At 40.7% G+C, this 21,895-nt stretch overlaps 1 protein-coding gene across 12 annotated transcripts in view; it reads right to left on the bottom strand.

Moving 5' to 3' along the window:
• The window catches only part of REPS2 (RALBP1 associated Eps domain containing 2), a 221,350-nt gene that overhangs the window by 41,428 nt on the left and 158,027 nt on the right, over positions 1 to 21,895 (bottom strand). For 5 of the 12 annotated variants that reach the window (XM_064573814.1, XM_064573817.1, XM_064573816.1 and 2 more), the window contains exons 14-16: positions 19,684 to 19,745; positions 18,372 to 18,413; positions 17,745 to 17,837 (exon numbers count right to left, since the gene is read on the bottom strand). In XM_064573814.1, coding sequence (XP_064429884.1) covers positions 17,745 to 17,837; positions 18,372 to 18,413; positions 19,684 to 19,745 — 197 coding nt within the window. The remainder of the gene's footprint in view (positions 1 to 17,744; positions 17,838 to 18,371; positions 18,414 to 19,683; positions 19,746 to 21,895) is intronic. The other 7 variants (XM_064573819.1, XM_064573823.1, XM_064573820.1 and 4 more) reach the window with 2 other exon arrangements.

Genomic DNA, 21,895 nt, shown 5'->3' with positions numbered 1-21,895 from the left:
GAGAGGGAGAGAGAGAATCCCAAGCAGGCTCCACACCCAGCCCAGAGCCCAACACGGGGTTTGATCTCACAACCCTGAGATCATGACCTGAGCCAAAATCAGGAGTCAGATGCTCAACCGACGGAGCCACCCAGGCGCCCCTTCTTTCTTTTTATTTTATCTATATGAGAAGATGAATGTTAGCTGAACCTATTGTGGTATTCTTTCACAATATATGTAAATCAAACCATCATCCTGTACACCTTAAACTTACACAGAGATGTATATTATTTCTCAATAAAACTGGGAAAGGAGATCAAATCACTTTTTAAAAATTAAGTAGTCTAAGGGCACCTGGGTGGCTCAATCAGTTAAGCATCCAACTCTTGATTTCCGCTCAGGTCATGACCTCAGGGTCATAGAGTCAAGCCCTGTGTCAGGCTCCATGCTCAGCAGGGAGCCCACTTAAGATTCTCTCTCCCTCTTCTTCTCCCTCTGCCTCTGCCCCTCACCCCACTCGTGCACTCACTCTCTCTCTCTCCCTAGTAAACAAATAAATCTTTTTTTAAAAAACTAAATAGTCTAAATTGCAGAACTAATTGCTAAGATGTGGATAATTGGTGAATTTATTTTATAAACTTTATAATACTCATGCTGACAGATTAGAGAAAGAAACTCAAGTTTCATCTATCACCCAAGAATTCAGGCAGAGCCCAAGACTGGGAATCACGAAGGCAGCAGCTAAATTCGAGGCAGATGAGCAGATGACTGTGCTATGGCCTCTAGGGAATCTCCAGCATCCCACTGGTATTCTAAATGTCATTTGGTGCCTACCTTTCACCTGACCTCCATCTCTGCTAGGTAAGGGCACATGAGAAAAAGCCACGTGGTCACATCCAGTCATAGAAGATGCAGCACAGTGGCCACAGCAAAGCCCATCATGCCACAATCAGTTTCAGAGACAGGGTCCAAAAAACCTGAATTTCTCTGCAAGAACGATTGCCAAAATCCATGACCCAAGTCACCTATGAGAGACAGAAATGGAGCTGATGTAGAAGCACTTGGAGTGCATGATCTGTGTTTTGCTTCACTGTCCTTTCCCCAGTGCCTAAGCTGAATGGCAGCACATAGCAAGTACTCAAATCAATGTGTGGAATGAGCTAGTGATGAACCCAACACTGTTTTGTGTTCCACTGGACAAGTCAAGAATTCATCCTGCCATAACTGAAGCCACAGGGCACATCAGTTACAGGGCAGAGGCTCTGGAATCCATCCAGGGTTTGCACTTGTTTGGTATATAACCGGGGCATGTACTAACCTCTCTGAGACACAGTTTCTTCATCTGCACAAGGGGATAATTCACCTAAATCCTAGCATTTGTAAAGATTAAGCAAAATAGCTGTCTAGAGGGCTAAGCACAGTAACACAGTAGCCACTCAATAATGGCAGCTACTGGGGCGCCTGGGTGGCTCAGTTGGTTAAGCGACTGCCTTCGGCTCAGGTCATGATCCTGGAGTCCCGGGATCAAGTCCCGCATCAGGCTCCCTGCTCGGCAGGGAGTCTGCTTCTCCCTCTGACCCTCCTCCCTCTCATGCTCTCTGTCTCTCATTCTCCCTCTCTCAAATAAATAAATAAAATCTTTAAAAAAAAAAATAATGGCAGCTACTATCATAATTAAGAGTAAATATACAGGGGCGCCTGGGTGGGGCAGTCAGTTAAGCATCCGACTCTTGGTTTTGGCTCAGGTCATGATCTCAGGATCGTGAGATTAAGCCCCACATCGGGCTCTGAGTTTCATGGGGAGTCTGCTTGAGAATTCTCTCTCTCCCTCTGCCCCTCCCCCTGCTCATGCTCTCGCTCTTTCTCTAAAATAAATAAATACATCTTTAAAGAAAAAAGAGTAAATATACAATTGGGTTTCCCAGGCATAGATTCTGCAACTGCAAAGAGCACCCAATTCAACATAAAGGACTCTTCCTCTTTTGCCAAAAGATGAAAACCTAGACTGAGAAAGTGCTGACTCCAGCTTAGAGTATACACAGATCCCATAAAGCAGGCTATCCATAATCCAAATTTGTGCCACTGAATATTGCTGCTATCAATACTGGAGGGAAGAAGCTTTTAAAAATAAAAGCCCTTTCAGATTTCATGGCTGCCTCAGCACAGACATCTCAAGCAGCTTACACTGAACATCTCTGGTGGCCCCCTACAGCTGGCCAATCCAACAAGGACGACACCCAGGGGAACACTGAAAGAGGAGCTCAGGGACAACTGCAATAGAAATGGATCATCAGTAACTATAATGGGCAACTAGTCTCTGCATACAGCAGTCACATAGCATAATCTCTTGGGGATTTCTGGAAGCCACTGGATTATGGACAATATCCATGAAACAGACTTACTGTGACGAAGGACCATGGGTGTTTTATTTTGGTCTAAAAGACAAATATTTTTACTATGACTAGGGTTTTGTCCTTCTATTTCCAATTTCTACTAATAGAAATCTGAGTCAAGTCTGAGCCCCACCCTCTATTCATCACATACCTAAAAGCCATATGATAATGTTCTCTGCAGAGTCAACAACATAGACTTCATAGTTAAGGGGATCTATGACAGGATTCTCTGGAGATTCACATTTCCCACTGAGTAAGGCTGAAAAAAGATGCCATACGCATGCCTCTTGCCATACCAAATGGACGCTTTCTCAACAGGCAGCCACCACCATCACAATTCAAAGACATCTGGATATGAGGCCTTTAGAAATCCCTTTTGCTGGTCCCTCAACGCTGACATACATAGGCCTGGCAACAAGAGCAAAAGTATATAAAAATTTCCAAGTGCCTCAAAGCCCTAGCCCTAGCCTCACTCGATATTTTACCACTCTTAAAGTTTTTAATTCAATTCCGAGTTCTGTTGTTCTGTATTAGGGATGAAAATATTTGAACAACATCTTCTCTAACTAGTGATAGCGGGTAAGTAGACTATGATTAATGTCCACTTTGGGGTTGACACAGCCTTTCCTGCAGGAGCTATGTCCATCACAAGAAGGTGGCTTCTAAAAATTTCAATTAGAAATAGCTAGCTAGAGAGGGAACTATAAAAATTATTAAGAGTTAGGAGCCAGTCACAGAATAAATCCAGTATTGATAAGGATATAAATACTGGAACAGGAACACTGTTAATGGAATATAAATCAGTACAAACACTTTATAAAACTGTTTGGCAGTACCTACTAAGGCTGAACAGATGCCTATCCTATGACCCAGCAATTCTACTGTAGGCATATACCCAAGAGAAATGAAAACATCCATCCACTCAAAAACTTGTGCATGAATATGCATAGCAGCATGATTCATAATTGCCAAAATCTGAAAACTACCTAAATGTCCATCAACAGTGGAAAGCAGTGATATCTTTGCATATACAATGGAATACTATACAGCAATGACCTACAATTATACACAATAATGTGGATGAATCACACAATATCATGTAAGCAAAAGAAGCCAGACACAAGAGTATATACTGCATGGCTCCACTTATATAAGGTAGCAAACAGGTAAAACTGATCTACGCTATCAGAAATCAGAATAATGGTAACCCTAAGAAGGGATAGTAACTGGAAAACAGCATAAGACGGACTTTCTGGGGTGCTAGTAATATTTTGTTTCTTGATTTGAGTGCTGATTATACACGTATGTTCAGCTTGTGAAAATTCATTCAGTTGCACACTTAATGTGCACTTTTCAATATGCATGTTATACTTCAATAAAAAGTTAAAAAATAAATCCAGTAGAGCCTTTCCTGTAATGGCCTTAAAGTGCCACCTAGTGGCACAAGTTAAATATAAACAAGAGGGAAGTTTCATCTCTAGTGACTTCAAAAATATGGTCCCATTTCTAACAGCACATTCTGGGATTGGGCTGCAACAGTGCCCTAGACCAAAAACAAACAAACAAACAAAAGGTTCCTGTGTGACACACAGAATCCGACAGAAGGATTCAGCAGCAAGTGAAGCTGTCTACTACAGAGCACACTAGTACCAATGAGTTGATGATACACATCACCTCCCAGCCCCACCTGCCATCAGCCACGGTGGAAGTTTTTACAACACAGACAACAGGAAAGGCTACAGAGTGGGGCTTTTTCTTTTTCCAGAGGGAACGTTTACCAACACACCAGGAAGTGATACATACAGAATTTGCTGAACAGAACAGGGCATTCAAGAGGAGTTGGGAAGAAAGAAATCCTTTATCCTGTTTCTCCTGGATGGGTTTCTTTCCCTCTTTCTCACCTTAAAGGCAAGGCCTTAGTCTGGTTTCTTCCGATTATGCCTAAGAAACACAAAGTTAGGAAGGCCTGCCCAGAGCAAGCCTTTGAAGCTGCCAAATGAATAAAGAATATTTGCTCAAGGTTTTGCTAGTGAGATGTGAAAGACAGCACATCTTGGTCAGATAAAGGTTCTCAAGGCAAAGCTGCAAACTATAAATAAAGGCATCACGATCCTTGAGTTAGGAGATGGTGGGTTAAAAGGCTTATAAGGAGGCCTACCTGTCTTTCCATCGATTCTGCTCCTTCATGTTTCCATTATTTACAGGAAAAGGCGATGATCTGGATTTGGAGCTACAGGCTGTAGTTTGCTGACCCCTGATGTAGGCAGAGGGCCAGCCTACGAAAGGTCACGAAATAGGGAAAGAATGCCATTCTACTACAAGTGGTTTAGTAAGCCAGTCCAGCACTCATTCTGGGCTTAGGACCGGCCACTAATTTCTGGTTATCCTGAGTCTGCTCCTCCGTGTTTGCCAACGAGAACCTGCTTCTGTTTTGCTGGGCCTGGAGTGATAATAATTGTAACAGCTACTTTGCACTGAGGCCTGACTATATGCCAGGAACCATTCTAAGTGCTTTATGGATACTCATTTAATCATTATAACAACCCTATGAAAGTAGACACTACCATTAACCCCACTTTATACGTGATGAAACTGAGACACAGAGAGAATAAATAACTTGGCCAAAGATACACAGCCAGCAAGAGGAAGGGGTAAAATTTGAACCCCAAGCTCATGTCCTTAACTATTCTGTCAAGGTGCCTCCCTGGGTCTGACTCCTAGCTGTCCTCCATTGTCCTTTCCCATGAACACCACAGCACATTTGGACACCCTTCCATCCTGCCCCACTTCCATACTTGCTCCTTCCCTGACACACAGGAGTACTTCTTGGTTTTTGTCACTGTGGTGAGGGGGACAGAAAAGAGAAATAAGGATTCCATTGTTTAGGAACCTAGAAACCAACCATAATTGACCCCCAGGGGAAAGACTGAGGTAGCCTGTTAATTATAGGAAATATGGCATCCAGCTATTGCCTATAATCCTTGACAATACAGCATGAGAAAATGGATTTAAATGAGATACATAGGCACACCAGGAGACATAATAAAATGGATGGTGTTAGGCATGAGTATATCACAACCTTTGTGCCATCGTAGTTCTTGGCAAAGTATGGACCTGTTGTAAGCATATTCCATCAACGGGATGAACTTACGGCATCTTCCAGAGGAATGATGCAAGCAAAGTCAGCTTTATACAATGATACCATGAACACAATACAGTAAGGGAGGGAAACTAATTGTTAAGAAGAGACATGTTAAGGGGCGCCTGGCTGGCTCAGTCAGAAGAGCGTGCAACTCTTGATTTCAGGGTTGTGAGTTCGAGTTCCATGCTGGGTGTAGAAATTACCAAAAGAAACTAATTCTGGGACATGGTTGGCTAGCACAGCATAGTTGGAGGAACTGGCACTCTGAGGCAAGATAGCCAGGATTAGAATCATCCCATTAATTCTTACTTGCTGTGGGTGACCTTGAGGAAATTCCTGAAGTTCTCTGTGCCTTGGTTTACTTATGTGCAAAATGAGAATAACAATAGAACCTATCGAGTATGGTTGTTATGAAGATCAAGCATGCATTCATCAAGCCCTTAAAAGAGCATCTGACATATAAGCACTATATATAATTATTTATTAAACAGAAGTTCTGCCTTTTTGTTTCCTATTAAAAAACAGAATAAGGATTACAACACTTGGCCTTTTGCTACACCAGATATGGTCCACTGACCAAAGTGTGAAAGCTATTTTGGCCAAGATAAATGTAAGTCTGCACTGCACTTTAGCATTTTCGCTTAATGTATGGAAATACTTCATATTTTGAGGCGACTGGGTGGCACGGTCATTAAGTGCCTGCCTTCGGCTCAGGTCATGATCCCGGGGTAATGGGATGGAGTCCCGCATCGGGGTCCCTGCTCAGCGGGGAGTCTGCTTCTCCCTCTCCCTCTGCCTGCCACTTCCCCTGCTTGCACTCTCTGTCAAATAAATAAATAAAATCTTCACCAAAAAAAGGAAATACTTCGTATTTAGAAAATTATTGGTGGGCACAGAGACTGGAAATTCTTGCTAACTTTTGCTTAGCAAATCTATAGTTAATTTTTGTGCTGTGCAATGAGTGATTCCACTCTCTCTCTAAATGTTTATCATTAAATTTCTAGCACCTCCTCAGAAACCTTTCCCAGTTCTCCTCTTTACAAGAGCTAGCTAGCTTTAAAAAAAAAAAAGGGCTAGCTAGCTCTGTCACTCACTAGCTGAGAGGCTCCAAGGAACTCACTTTCACTTTCTGAACCTCAACTTGCTCTGCTGTAAAATAATATGCAAGGACAGATGAGAGAGCATGAACATAAAAAGTGTTAAAATTAAAAAGACTCAGACACACTCAGAAGCAAGCTCAACATCCCTGTAGGGTCAAATTACAAAGTGGTCGGTGAGGCTGAGGGTTCAGAAGCAGGCAGAGGCAGCTGAGAGCTCATACACAGCAAAGTAACAGGTATTCAAATGCCCCAGATGAAGCAGGGGAATTCCGCCACGCTCATTTCCTGAAGCCAGAAGCTAAGGTGGTGCTTCACTACCTGTAAAGCTGCAAAACCAGGATGAAGCCTGGAAATGTACTCAGAACTGCCTACTTATGAAAGTAAACAGAAGCAGGGGCGCCTGGGTGGCTCAGTCGTTAAGCGTCTAACTTCGGCTCAGGTCATGTTCCCAGGGCCCTGGGATGGAGCCCCGCATCGGGCTCCCTGCTCGGCGGGAAGCCTGCTTCTCCCTCTCCCACTCCCCCTGCTCGTGTTCCCTCTCTCGCGGTGTCTCTCACTGTCAAATAAATAAATAAAATCTTTAAAAAAAGAAAGTAAACAGAAGCAGATAGAGCACTGCAGCCTGGTCTTACGTTAAGCCACCATCTGGTGCCATCCGCACCATCTCTGACATGTGTACCAGACAGAAGGGCTGAACCTCAACTATAAGAACTAGCCCTACACTGGAGGCCCATGGGTGCAGGGCTACGGGGTGTGCTTGGCAGACACACCATGAACTGCTGGACAGGGAGGAGCTCCAGAACTGAGAATGAAATTTAAACTCCAATTCAAAATAAGACCACTAAACAAATTTCCAGAAGCATGAAGAAAAAACCCAATACTAAGAAGAATAGCCAAAAAAGAGAGAGAGAGAGAAGATGACTTTACTCTTGAAAAAAATGAAAACAGAACAAGTTGAAATTGACTTCAAAATAATTATGTTTAAATCCTCTCCAAGTTAAAAGTAGAAAATGCATCCTTAAAAAAAAAGAGAGACACAAGGGGTGCCTGGGTGGCTCAGTCGCTGGGCGTCTGCCTTCGGCTCAGGTCATGATCCCAGGGTCCTGGGATTGAACCCTGCATCAGGTTCCCTGCTCTGTGGGAAGCCTGTTTCTCCCTCTCCCACTCCCCCTGCTTGTATTCCTTTACCAAAAAAAGACAAGTATGAAACAGAAATGGGGGAAAAGTGAAACAAGAACAGATTGACAGAAACAAGAATGGACTATAAAACTTGGACTCATATACAGCTACACAAAAGAATGATTAATTTGGAAGATAAAGGTTTCACCGAGGGCCAGGAGAGATCACAACATAAAAAGACTGAAAGAGCCATCACCAGAAATAAAAGGTGTATTGACAGACACAGAAACATAGCTAACTGGACTTTGAAAAGAAAACAGAGTAAGTAGAGAATCAAAACCTGCAGAGATATGACTAGGAATGTTCCAAATTAGAAGACATGGTTTTCCAGATGGAAAACGCACACCAAGCATCATCTGGAATAAATAGGTTTAAATCTATGCTTAGACACATCGCAGTCAAATGAAAATAGAACATCGAAAATAAAGTTTTAAAAGCCACCCTAAAGAAAAAATAGTCAATCCAAAGGAACCAAAAAGAGAATTCTCAGCAACAACAATAAACACCAGAAGACAAGGAGGTAATACATTCACAATGCTGAAGGAAAATAACCTTCAATCTGGAATTCTGCACAATACAAAATTACCATTTAAGAGAAAGGGCAATAAGAGTTTACTATCCAGAGAACATGGATGAAAAAAACTAGAAAAAGAGAAAAAACTACATGATAGATTTCAGTAAACACTGTGTTTGAACCTCATAACTGCTGGAGTTAACCTAACTATGTGATTATGCAATATGACATAAGTTCTGAGAGCATGGTGTCTAAAAGTAGCTTCCTAAGAGTCAGTTTCTTCTGATGAAGCTTTGAGTGACTTTTTAAAATTCTAATTGTCCTATCAGAGAGCATTTTTTCCCTTTTTCCTAAACGTTAATTGGAAGAGGAACTCTTTAAAAGAAAAACTACATAATTTTCTCACCAAAAAGAGCTATCTAAACTACTACCAATTACTTAGCAGTTTACCTCCAAATGCTTGACAGCAGACACTTGACATTTTGGACTGAAATATCTGGAGACCTTTGCGGACACCCCAATTCACATACATACCATTCATATAGTCTCCCCAAAATAGAGAATGTACTTACAATAAACAAGTTATAAGATGACATAGTTAGGTTATAAATTAATTATTTAAGTGACCCCTTGAGGCCCCTAAAAAGAGTTAGTGGAAATTCACCGAGGAGTTAAAAACCTCAAAAGCCCACTGGGAAGGGAACACAGGCCAGAAACGCTGAGAAAGGAATTCAAAATCTGACCATGGCAAAGGGTCCAATCACTGTGTTCCACAGACATTCCAGATCACCCTGAGAAGGCAGAACACCTTACTGTCAAAAGTCTACTAAACACTTTCATGTGGTACAATCAGGAAACATTTCTGTACTCAGCTGTTATCCTTCTTTTCCACTATTTTCCATATAATCATTTTAATAGATGTCTAATACCCTATTAGGCAGATAGACAATACCCTTAACCAGAGGCACCTTCTTGGACATCTGTTTGTATTGTTTTTTATTTTTATTAATAATACTAAAATAAATATCATAAAGCTTTTCCTTTCTTTTCAACAGTTCTTGGCATACATATTAATAGCATTTGTTGATAGCTGGCAAAACTATGTATGCTCTTTTAAACGGCAGGGATTTATCCTTAATCTTCCCTCCACTAATACAATGCCAGTATTTCCTCACTATATCTCTGTCATCTCCCTAAACTTATCACTACGGCAGTTTCCTCTACCTTTTTAATTTCTCATTCAATGCCAACTGTTTGAGAACAGCTTTCAAATTCCTTTAATAAATCCTTATGTGAGAGGACCTGTAGAACTCTCAAGATTCAATCCACAGAGGCTGGTCTAAACCACAGTTGTCTTCATGTTACACCAACCTGGAGCTCTGATGATCAATGTGAGTCATCTGTGAACCAATCCTACAACTAGGGAAGGTACAGTAAAATGTACTGCCAAAATTAATACAGGGAAAAAAAAACCTTACACAAAACAGAATCGTTCTACTGGAATATTCGACCTTGATAAATTCAAAACAACATTATCTACAGTGAGAGATAAATTTATCAGAATCTGAGTTTAGTTTAAAATAAAGCCTTTTAGGGGCGCCTGCGTGGCTCAGTCGTTAAGCGCCTGCCTTCGGCTCAGGTCACGATCCCAGGGTCCTGGGATCGAGTCCTGCATCGGGCTCCCTGCTCTGTGGGAAGCCTGCTTCTCCCTCTCCCACTCCCCCTGCTTGTATGCCTCCTCTCACTGTCTCTCTCTCTCTCAAATAAATAAAATCTTTAAAAAAAAAATAAAGCCTTTTAAACAGAGGATACAAAAACCAATTTTGCTATCATTTTCCTACTCTCTATATCACTTATCTCAACTCTACATCATTTCCTTCCTTCTGCTACCTTTGGATTTAGCTTGCTCTTCTTTTTCTAATTTCTTATGGTATAATGTTTGCTTACTGATTTTGGATCCCTTTTTAAATATAAGTGCTTATAGGTATAAATTTCCCCAGAGTACTGTTAGTACTGTTCTCTCATAGGTTTTGGTATGTTTTCTCTTTCATTCATCTCAAGGTATTTTCCAATTTCACTTGTAACTTCTTCTTTGACCCACTAGTTTTTTTAAGAATATGGTGCCTAATTTCCACATGTTAGTGAATCTTCCTGTGTTACATCCATTACTGATTTCTAGTTTCATTCCACTTTAGTCACTCTTTATGATTTCAATCTTTTTAAATTTATTGCGACTTGTTTTGTGACTAATATCTGGTCTATCCTGGGGAATGTTCCATGTGCCCAAGAGAATGCGTCTTGTGCTATTGTTGGGTAGAGTGTTCTATAGATGTCGCTCAGGTCTAGGGGATTGAGAGGGCTGTTCACATCCTCTATTTCCTTACTGGTCTTCTGTCCAGTTGTTCTATCCATTACTAAAAGTGAGATTTTGTAGAACTGTCTGCTACTTCAATTCTATTGGTTTTTGCTTCATACATTTTGGGGCTCTGTGGTTAGGTGTGTATATTTTTATAAATTTTTTACCATCTTAATGGAATAACCTTTTTATCAATATATAATGTCCTTCTATGTCCTGTAACAATTTTTGTCTTTAAGTCTATTTAGTATAATGTGACTAAAGCCACCGGGCTCTCTTTTGGTTACTACTTGCATGAAATATCTTTTTCCATTCTTCCATTTTCTTTTTTTTTTTTAAGATTTTATTTATTTATTTGACAGAGACACAGTGAGAGAGGGAACACAAGCAGGGGGAGTGGGAGAGGAAGAAGCAGGCTTCCCGCGGAGCACGGAGCCCCATGCGGGACTCGATCCCAGGATCCTGGGATTATGACCTGAGCTGAAGGCAGATGCTTAATGACTGAGCCACCCAGGCACCCCTCCCATTCTTCCATTTTCAACCTATTTTTAACATTGGATCGAAAGTGAGTCTCTTGTAGACAAGCATGTAGTTGGATTACTTTTTAAATCCATCTGTTTCTGCCAATTAATTGGAAATATTTATCCATTTAAAGTAATTACATATAAGGAAAGATTTACTTCTGCCATTTGCTGTTTGTTTTTTTTTTTTTTTAAGATTTTCATTTATTTATTTGAGAGAGAGAGAATGAGAGAGAGCATATAAGAGGGGGAAGGGTCAGAGGGAGAAGCAGGCTCCCTGCCGAGCAGGGAGCCCAATGCGGGACTCAATCCCGGGACTCCAGGATCATGACCTGAGCCGAAGGCAGTCGCTCAACCAACTGAGCCACCCAGGCGCCCTGCTGTTTGTTTCTTAATTAAATTAAAATTTACATTTTAAAAACCTTATACCTGTTTGGTTCCTCAGTAGTTCCATCACTTCCTTTTTTATGATTTTTTCCTAGTATACCATTTTTGTTACCTTCTCATTGTCATATTTTTTATATTTTTTAGGGTTTTTTCCTTAGTAGTTACCCTAAGGATTGGTTAACATCTTAACTTTATAACAATCAAATTTGAATTAATACCAACTTAGTGCCAAGAGTATACAAAAACTCTACTCCTTTACAGCCCTGCTGCCCCTTATATTATTATTGTCACAAATTATATCCTTATATATGTGTGCTCATTAACACAGATTTGTGATTATTGTTTTAAGTATTTTTCTTTTAAATCATATAGAAAACAGAAGAGTTACAAATCAACACTACTGGCTTTGAGATTTACCGATGTGGCTACCTTCAGCATTCTTCCTTTCTTGTTATGGCTTCAAGCTACTGTCTAGTGTCCTTTCATTTCAATCTGGAGAACTCCCTTTAGCATTTGTTATGGGGCAGGTCTACAAGTGACAAACTCCTTGGGTGTTTGCTTATTGGGAAAGGTCTGTCTCCAGTGACACTATCTGTCGGGGTATAAGGTGCTTCCCCAGGCCACCTGTTGCCATCAGATCAGGGTTAGGAGACCCCTTTGGTCTCTGCTAAAACCATGTTTGCCAGCTAGGAAAGTACCACCCCAAGTTGTCTGCTGCCACCAAGTGAGGGACAAGAGACCAACTCCCAGACTGGTCTCTGATGACACCACAGGGAGGGACATCTGTAGTATTTGGCTGGGGTAGGGCAGGTGTTGTCAAAAAGGTTTCTATCTAGCTTGTCTACCCTTTTCCCAGTCCTTTGGCTAGGGAGTAGGCTTTTCTCGAGGCCTTTTTTTTGGGGGGGGGGGGGTCTACATTTGTTGGCAGTTCCAGGTTGCAGGCTTCTCCAGTACTCAGTCCAGGATATATGGCAGATTTTTTTACAACTCAGGGAACTCACTGCCATGCCATTACTCAAGTCCTAAGGCCCTAGCCAGTCCACTTTCCTGTTTACATCTTTCAAAGTCCTCTTTCTGTTTATTACGTCCAGGGCTTTTAGTTGTACTTAGCAGTGGGGTAAAGCAGGGAGAAATTAGTCTAAATCATCTTGTCCTCAATTGTGTTTTATGATGTTTCAATTATATTTGCAACAAAATTTTTCTTGGACAGAGGAATACAACACAGAATCAGAGACCTTAAGCACTAAAAGGATCTATCTACCCTAAACTTCACATTTTATAAAAGAGTCAGTAGGTCTGTGAGACTAATCTGCGTACTTCCCACAAAGCTACAGAGTAGTAGAGCTAAGAACAAGAGCACAGATACATTCATATTATGCTCTACAGCTTTCAGTATGGTCTTTCATCATCACAGATGAAGATAGATCCTGGGACTAGATCTTCTTTCCTTAATTACAGAAATACTCATTAACATACTGTGATTTTCAGCTAATCTACAGCGTGCACTGTAAGACAAAACAGGGTAACACTCGAAGAAAGCGAAGGTAGCATTCTAGGTGATAGGTTTGTAAACTCTCTTCAGAATAATTACGAAGTTTCAAATACATGAATGTATAGAAAAATACCTTTTGACATATACTAACCTTACATACTGACGAATGAAAATTAGGATGTTGTATGTATCTTTGAAAGCTCACAAATATGCTTTATCTACATAGCCAATATATTAAGGTGATTCGATGACTAATGTACATTACATGAGATCCTCTGCATATATTATAGCAAAAGATCTCATGATATTTGATGTATGCCCACTGAGTTTTAATTTGATCAGGAGAAAAGCCATGAAATGTTAGAAGTGGTGACATTTCCATATTGTTTATACTTAAAGAACGCTTTCTTATAGATATTTAAAGTTGCCAATGAGATAGTACTTCATTTTACTCTATTAAAAATTATTTAGTATGTGTTTAAAATGGATTGAGTATGCAAGTTAAACTTTAATCAAATTTACATTTTAAAAACCTATTAAATAACCCTGTGAGAAACTTACATTATCACCAGTAATGCCCTCCCCCAAAGACCAAGAAAGAACAAGTGTGTGTGGAGTTCTAAAACGCTTAATTTCTTCCAGGAGAATTTACTATTTTGTATCACCAACTATACATTAACTTACAGAAAGAATACTTGAAATGACAGGATATTAATTTATAAGGACATTTTCTAGAAAAGCATAGTGTCAAGTATTTTAGAAGTAGTTCAGGGCCTACAAACTGCCATTTGAGTTGAAGTGAGCCCATCTTTCCTTTAAAATGACAAGAGGGTAGGATCTTACTTAAAAAGTTGTGTCTAAAAAAAAAAGGGCACCTGGGTGGCTCAGTTGGTTAAGCGACTGCCTTCGGCTCAGGTCATGATCCCGGAGTCCTGGGATCGAGTCCCGCATCGGGCTCCCGGCTCGGCAGGGAGTCTGCTTCTCCCTCTGACCCTCCTCCCTCTCATGCTCTCTGTCTCTCATTCTCTCTCTCTCAAATAAATAAATAAATAAAATCTTTAAAAAAAAAAAAAAAGTTGTGTCTAAGAAATCTGGCTTTGAAATAGAACAGCAAGCCCAGCATACTCCTACTGGGTTCAGTAGTGCCTTAGGGATCTCATTCTAGCCAGATGACAAAGTTAGATGAAAGACTCACTATGTGGACTATGGTTTCCTCTCAAGGCCACCTGGGTTCACGGCTAGTCCTTCAAAATAGTACACACAGGACCTGAGGTGCACAGTGGCTAGTCCTTCCAGCAAGACCATCCCATCAAGCCCTCTAACCCTGCTGGAGTCAGCCATCCCAAGAAGACTGAGACTCCCAAGGCCATCCATCAGGATCTGGGTTCTTGTCCCCACAGGGTATGGGTACATCCCCTAACCTGACCTTATGCCTCCCACCCTCCCCAACTCAAGAAAAGACTTCCACTGCACACCTGAAGAACTTAGGGCATGGGGCACCTGGGTAGCTCAGTCGTTAAGTGCCTGCCTGCCTTCGGCTCAGGTCCTGATCACAGGGTCCTGGGATCAAGCCCCCGCATCAGGCTCTCGGCTCAGTGGGGAGTCTGCTTCTCCCTCTCCCTCTGTCCCTCCCCCTGCTTGTGCTCTGCCTCTCCTCTCTCTCTCTCAAATAAATAAAATCTTAAAAAAAAAGAGAGAGAACTCAGGGCATACCATTAACAAATCCCATAGATTCTCAACTTCATCTCTGAACATTCCTTCTCTTGCCTTAATTCAGTGTCTCTCAATCCTGACTACACTTCAGAATCATGTGGGGAGCTTCTTAAAACTCCCAAAGCCTGGGCCTCCCACCACACCAAAATCTCTGGGGGTGGGACTCAGACCTCAGTAGATTTAAAGCTCTCCTCCAGATGATTCCTGTGTGCACAATGTGAATACCACTGGGCTGATACCCTGTGCTCTCCCATAGGGGCTGCTCCCCCAACAGAACTCTCTTGTCAGGGGGCCCTTCCTCTCCCAAAGCTCTGGCACCATTGGGCCTCAAGTGGGCAGGCCACTGGCTCTTCACTGCCACATCCACTCTCCCCTAAAATCTAGCTTTCTAAATTTCAGACAGTTCCTTGAACACATGGGGATCTCTTGCATGCCTGCCTCCTTGCATTTGCTTTTTCTCTACAGTAATGCTCTGAACCCCTCAGCCATCTGAAAAGAAAAGTTCTCTTGTTTAAAACTCATTTCACTGGTCACCTTAGCCCTTCCATGAAGCCCTCTTGGTCTAAGCTTAAAAGTATTGATCAAATGCTTCCTCCACAGTACTTTCACCCTACAGTGCTATTTTAGTACTCACTGCATTGCCAGTGAGAAGCACTTGCCATTATAAGGTAAGAAATTAGTGGTATCAACAGGAAAATTCTGAGCACATTAGTCTACAGGGAGCCCTAATTCATCGAATGTGGTGCTAATATAAAACTGAAAAGATGGGGCACCTGGGTGGCTCAGTCTAGGTTAAGCATCTGCCTTCGGCTCAGGTCATGATCCCGGGGTCCTGGGATCGAGCCCCGCCCGTATCGGGCTCCCTGCTCAGTGGGAAGCCTGCTTCTCCCTCTCCCTCTCCCACTCCCCCTGCTTGTGTTCCCTCTCTCACTGTGTCTCTCTCTGTCAAATAAATAAATAAAATCTTTAAAAAAAAACTGAAAAGATTATCCTTTGTACCAAAAAAACTTTTTTGATGAAGATTATTGCCATAAGAAATTTGGCATGAGATCAATACAATTAAAGAGATTTAATTATTGGAGTACCAAATAGGCCCTTAGCAGAGAACTGATGGCATTTTACTCAGTTTATATGCATACAAACAGTGAGCTACTAAGTTTAACTCTCATGTTAACTCTGCTCCATATGAAACAGTTAACTCTAACTGCTTTTTAATCATTTATGTTATGAATCAGTCTTTTTTAAAAAATTAATAAATGTGTCACCTCTTCTGAACTGAGCCAAAATACCATGCCTTGGTCTCTAGCTTGTCCTCAGGAAAACATGGAACACAAACCATTTGACTCTTTATATAGTCACTTGGTCCCTCTTGGTCTTACCTATAGTATGCAAAATAAAAAGATCTGTTTCTTTGAATTTATTCCTTTTCCTAACTCTAGGGCCCCATTTGTATAATTTACTCCAGATGTCCATATCATCACACTAGTGCTTAGTATTAAGGGCCAGCTAAACTGCATTTTATGCTGAAAACCTATACTTCATCTCTCTTACTTGGTAAAGTAGAGATATACTTCTAGCATATGTAGAAATGATCTCTATATACCTTTGTGGACACATCTGCAAATGTACAAATGCTTTTCTCTCACATACTTAAAACCTCGAAGGACATCACTGACTGGCCACATAGTTTTTTAAATAGTTGTTCCTTTTTAGGGAACAGAATGTTTTCTTGTTTATTATAATGTAGTCTTAACCATTTATCAAGTTAAGTAATATGAAAATTTTAAACCCAGGGGTGCCTGGGTGGCTCAGTCAGTTAAGTATCTGCCTTCGGCAGGTCATGATCCCAGGATTCTGGGATTGCGTCCCGGGCTCCCTGCTCAGTGGGGAGTCTGCCTCTCCCTCTGTACTCGAGCTCGCTCTCTCTCTCTCTCAAATAAACAAAAATCTTTTTTAAAAAAAAGAAAAATTTAAATCCAAAACCTTTTTATCTTAATCTCTTCTCAGAGCTACTGATAAATTTAAGATTTAAATTATACCAAGCTTCCTTGTTTCTCCCCTAGGTACTACAGTTTAAGCCTCGTAAAAAAGACTCTGAGGTTAGGTGTATATATTTTTTTTCCAAAATCAGGTCGATTGTCCATATATAACAAGGAACACTCAAAAAAAAATGTTTAACAGAACAAAAGAAGAACTCAAAGTTTGCTATAATAAAGCTTGTGGTAAAAATGACCTCATGAGAGAGTAAGCCAGAAGGAAAAGAAAAGCAAATAAAAAAAAAAAAACAAAAAACAGAACAAACTGAAAACATGACAACTAGAAATCTGAAGCTAACATGTGGTAAACTTTCTTTTTCAGTTTCAACTCTTCTAGGGAAAACGACTGGCCTAAGATATAAAAATTTAACTTTAATCACATAATATAGAGAGGAGGTGCCAGATGAAAGCAGTTTGGAAACGTCCTTACCAATATTTTAAAGCTGGGGAGAATAACGTTCCCTAACCACCAAGCCCTCAGGGGACTGTTAAGTCTTGTATAAAGAAAGAGGTGAATGGTCACACACACTACGAAATTGCAAGCTTTACCAAAATTGACCAGGTTTCTTTACTGTAGGACTTCAAACCCTTTAATGAGCCCATACGCACCGTGAATCTTCACAAGCGGGCACTGAGGCAGCAGCCTACAAATTTGTCTTACCACAGAGCCCTGTTAATATCTCCCAGAAGACCGCTGTATCACAAGCAGTGTGGGAAAGACCAGAATATACAGGTGCCCCACCCACATGGTTAGCTGAGCCTCTCCCAGGGCCATTGGGAATTTGACACTGCACAACGACTAAATACAGTCACGTGTTCAGCACCCAGGATTTCCTCTGTTCAATGTGTGTGTCCCACTTACAGTAGAGGAAAAGGGGAGAGTAGGCGGAGGGAAGTGGAGAAGGGCTTTTCTGCCTGCATTTCTTACACACCTGTTTCTGTAGTCTGAAATCTCCAAAGTTAGGCAGCTGAGTTGGAGGCTTGGGCTGAGCACTGCACTCACTGTTTACATTGTGATGGGAAATCTGGTAGACAAAGAAGCAGTCTCATTCATTAACAGTGACTTGAGAATTCCCAGCCCCCCATCAGATCCTTGGTCACTAAGACCCCAAGCAGGCAGGAAGCCCACCTCAAGCAGGTCAAATGAGGACTGCTGATAGCAGCAACGCATTTCACAACCAGGAAGTCATTCCTGTTACTTGTACAGTAGAAGGTAAGGAAGTGGATCACAAAAGCCCTTTCAGACAGGTCTTGCATGCATTCATCCGGGTGGCTCCCAAGCCCCAGTTTGAAACCAGTAGCTGGTAGATAACTGCCTCCCGAATGCCCACTATTTTGTTGTGACAAAGCCCAGGTTTGCTGTTGGTGCCAGTCAGGAGTTTGGTCTCATCTAGGTCCTCCACAGGGGGCACGTAGTGAAAGCCTCACCCGCTAGAGCAACAGATCACTGTCTTACTGTATACATAGATGCTTCAGCTCCAATGATGGGGAGGGCAGGGACCTTTAGGAGACAGACCTCAGTTTGGGAGCTGGCTCTACCTATTTACTAGCTATGTTACCTTGGCTGACTTGCTTAACCCTGTATGCTTCAATTTCCTCATCTGTAAAAAAATAAAAGCTATTAACACCTACTTCAAAGGATTTTTGTGAAGATTAAATAATGCATTGAAAGCACTTAGCACAATACCTGGTCTACTGCAGATTCTCAATAAACAGAGCTATTCATTTAAATGAGTAGAAATTATAATCAGGGAAAAGCTTAGGATGGAACTAAAGCTTGCCATTAGATATACAGCAGGGACTTAATAAATACTTGTTGACTGATTAATCAACAACTTTTAAAGCCAATCCTGGAGTATTAGAAAGGGGGTTCTCACTCGTTTATATGTGAGTCAGGAAGAACAGGGCTTTTAATTACTCTTCAAACTGAGGAAGGAAAGCAGTACTCATTGTATTTGCACCTCAAGGTTGAGCAGATGCTAAAGATGATCTAATTCTCTAAAAGAAGGACAAGCAAATGTTCAAAGTGGTTTCAGTGACTCAGTAAGTCCTAAGATGTGCCATGTGGAAAGGTATGTTCTGAAACATCTAGAGCAATAAGGCAAAAACTAGGACTGTTAATACAGAAATTTCCCAACATTTTCTGCTGAAAGTTAGAGGGCCTTTAAAGACAGGAAGTCTCTTCAGCAGCAATTACTGAAAAGAAGTATCTGTAGTGCCTTTTACCACACTCTGCAGATTTGCTGCTTGCTTCTCATTTCCAACTCTACAAGGAGTGTTGATGAATAAGGCCATAGTAGCACATATAAATGAGGCAGAATTAATTCACAAATGAAACAGATTTTTGTGACACACTCTCCCAAGTCCTGCTGTTTCAGCTTATTGTTCCAAAGGAAAATACCATCCTAACGATAAAGAAAGCACTGTAGGTCCAAACCACAGCACTAACACCATGGTGATGACCATTAATTATGGAGAATTAACACAGCTCCTAAAATACTGATGAAAATATACACACCCAGACTGTACATACTATACAGAAAAACCATGTCCCCAACCCCCCAATTGGAGAGATACCCATTCTTCTACGCCTTTCTCTATCTGAAAATGACATGCAACCTTCTATGGCCAAAGGTAAACCAGTATGCATTTGTTTGGTTGCTTATTGAGGAAACTTTCCCTTTTCTACATGAGGCTGGGAGACTGGCTGGATAAGAGGAAATGCAACCACTTTCTGCTCTCTTTGTCCAGATGCCATCTTGGGAATGTGACCAGCCAGTTCTGTGGCAGTCAACCCTTGCAAAGGAAGCACAGTGGCAGGACAATTTCACTATACCCAACAGTTCACAGAAATCAACTTCTGTTTCCTACCTGTGATGGACAAGGTCTTGGAGGGAGCGCAGGTGGTGGAGGTAACAATCCTGACTTAGTAGCTGAAAAGAAAAACATACGCTGTTAAGAATTACCAAAAACACATCAGGTGCTGCATTCAGGGTGGGGTCTGCTTGAGGTAGTCCTCCCCCTCTCCCTGTGCCCCTCCCCCCCAAAATAAATAAATATTTAAAAAAAAGAATTACCAAAAACAAAATACCCTTTCCACTTTTTAACTAGGAATACCAATTGCAGTTAACATGTTTAAGTTATTAAAATCCATCTGAAGGCTTAATTTAAAAAAAAGGAGTACATGCTATTTCTAATCCCTTTTTCATTTTCATCCTATCTACCCCAAATCCAATTATTTATATAGGCTGTTTTGATTAAGACAGTATAAAACAGTAAGGAAAAGACATCCTTTGATCAAAGGACTGGAACCCAGCAAGGGAAAGGCAGTCAATCCCTCATTATTCTGATGTTACTTATTTAGTTTCAAATAATCTAGGCCCTTTGGTTTCTCTAATATTTCTCTCTCTCTCTTGGCCATTACACTACTCATTAGCTCAGCAAGTGGGCTACAGAAACGAAGGGAGCCAGAGTCCCCATGGGCAGCTCTCCTGCCCTGTAAGCTAGTGGGTCTGACAACAGCAGGGAGGCTGAAAGAGATGGGACTAAATGATGTTGAGGGACCCTTCAAAGATCTCAATTTCCTTTTCTCTCCCTGATCCTTATTAGCAGAAATAATAAAATCTGTTTCTACCATAATCTGGCTCCATTTAAAGGATGTTTTGAACAAAAGTCTCAGTCTAATTTTTTTTAATTTTGTGAAATATAGAAAAAATTTGAGTTAAGCTAAGAATGTCTGAGTTGTACCTAAATCAAATAAACATCTGCTAGTGAATTATAAATAAAGCTCATAATCACGCATAAGAAATAAATTTATTGTCACACACTGGCAAGTTAAACCATATTCTTTACAAACTCCTTTAAAAAGCATACCGTGCTCTATATAACCATACCTAGTTTATTGGCAATTCTATAGTATGTGTGCTAATATTTGGACAATTTTCTGTGACTTAAAAATAAATCATAGCAATGTGCCAAGAACATGAGGGTTTTTGAAAATCACTTTTGATCTGACCTAGCTAGATCAGATGAGCCCGAAGTTGGGAGTCTGGGGCTTTCCAGAAAGGTAACTTAAGAGTAATTTCATAGACATTTGCATTCTGAACCAGTGCACGGATCTGGTACAACCATGTGGGCCCATCAATGATTTCTCTCAATCTGCCTTTCATTAAAATTTATGAAACACATCAGTGGGTCAAAACTCCAGAGGTGGTGAGACCTTGAACAGCCTTGGATAACAAAGCATGTAGGCAGCAGAAAAACAAAAGCCTCAGGAATTATCCATCTCAGGGCCACTCCCTACTCTAAAGGTCCTCAGGATCAGGCCTTTAAATTACCATCTTCTTTAAAAACAAAATTTTAAAAATCTACACATGCTTTTAAAGGAAAGGCCTTGCACCGGAACAAAGTGTATGTTAAAATAACCCTTTATTAACAAAAGAGGACTAAGAATTGATAAGCCATTATCAAAGAGGACTAAGATTGACAAGCCATTAAATAAACTTCCGCTTCCAGCAAGAGGGAATAACAAAGACCAGATTCACCCTCCCATTTGAAACAGCCCAAAACAAACATATGTTTTTTATATGAAATAAGTTTTAAGGCATGAGAGGAAAATGTATAAAACAACAGTTTTCAAGACACTAGGAAATCCTGTAACAAAAGACAGTGATCCCTGAGAGACAGGAAACCAACCAGCTGAGTTGTAGGACTCACTGTCCCTGCTTAGTATACTCAGATATAGGACCTACATCCAGATGCATGTCTGATTCATTTCATTTTTACCATTTTTTAATTTAAAAAATGCCTTATTTTTGTAAAAGATGATATGAGGGTGTTTCTGAATATACTTTTGGATAAAATCCTATCACCTATGAATATTAACAGCAATTTGGTTTCTTCTTTTAAGTACCTTTATCTATTTCTTTATCTATTTTTTTTTTATCTTACCTGGCTAGAACATCTACTATAAAGTTATCTTATAATAATCATATGGGCATTCTTATCTTCTCTTGATCTCAAAGGGAAGGCTTTCACTCTTTCAACATTAGGTATGGTATTTGCTGTAGGTTTGTGTAGAAAC

Source organism: Mirounga angustirostris, unplaced genomic scaffold (genome assembly GCF_029215605.1).
Source record: "Mirounga angustirostris isolate CCGP_5_RB_7025 unplaced genomic scaffold, mMirAng1.0.hap1 SCAF_11, whole genome shotgun sequence".
In the NCBI taxonomy this organism is placed as follows: domain Eukaryota; kingdom Metazoa; phylum Chordata; class Mammalia; order Carnivora; family Phocidae; genus Mirounga; species Mirounga angustirostris.
The sequence above is the reverse complement of the archived record's forward strand: the minus strand, read 5'-3'. Positions and strand labels throughout refer to the sequence as shown.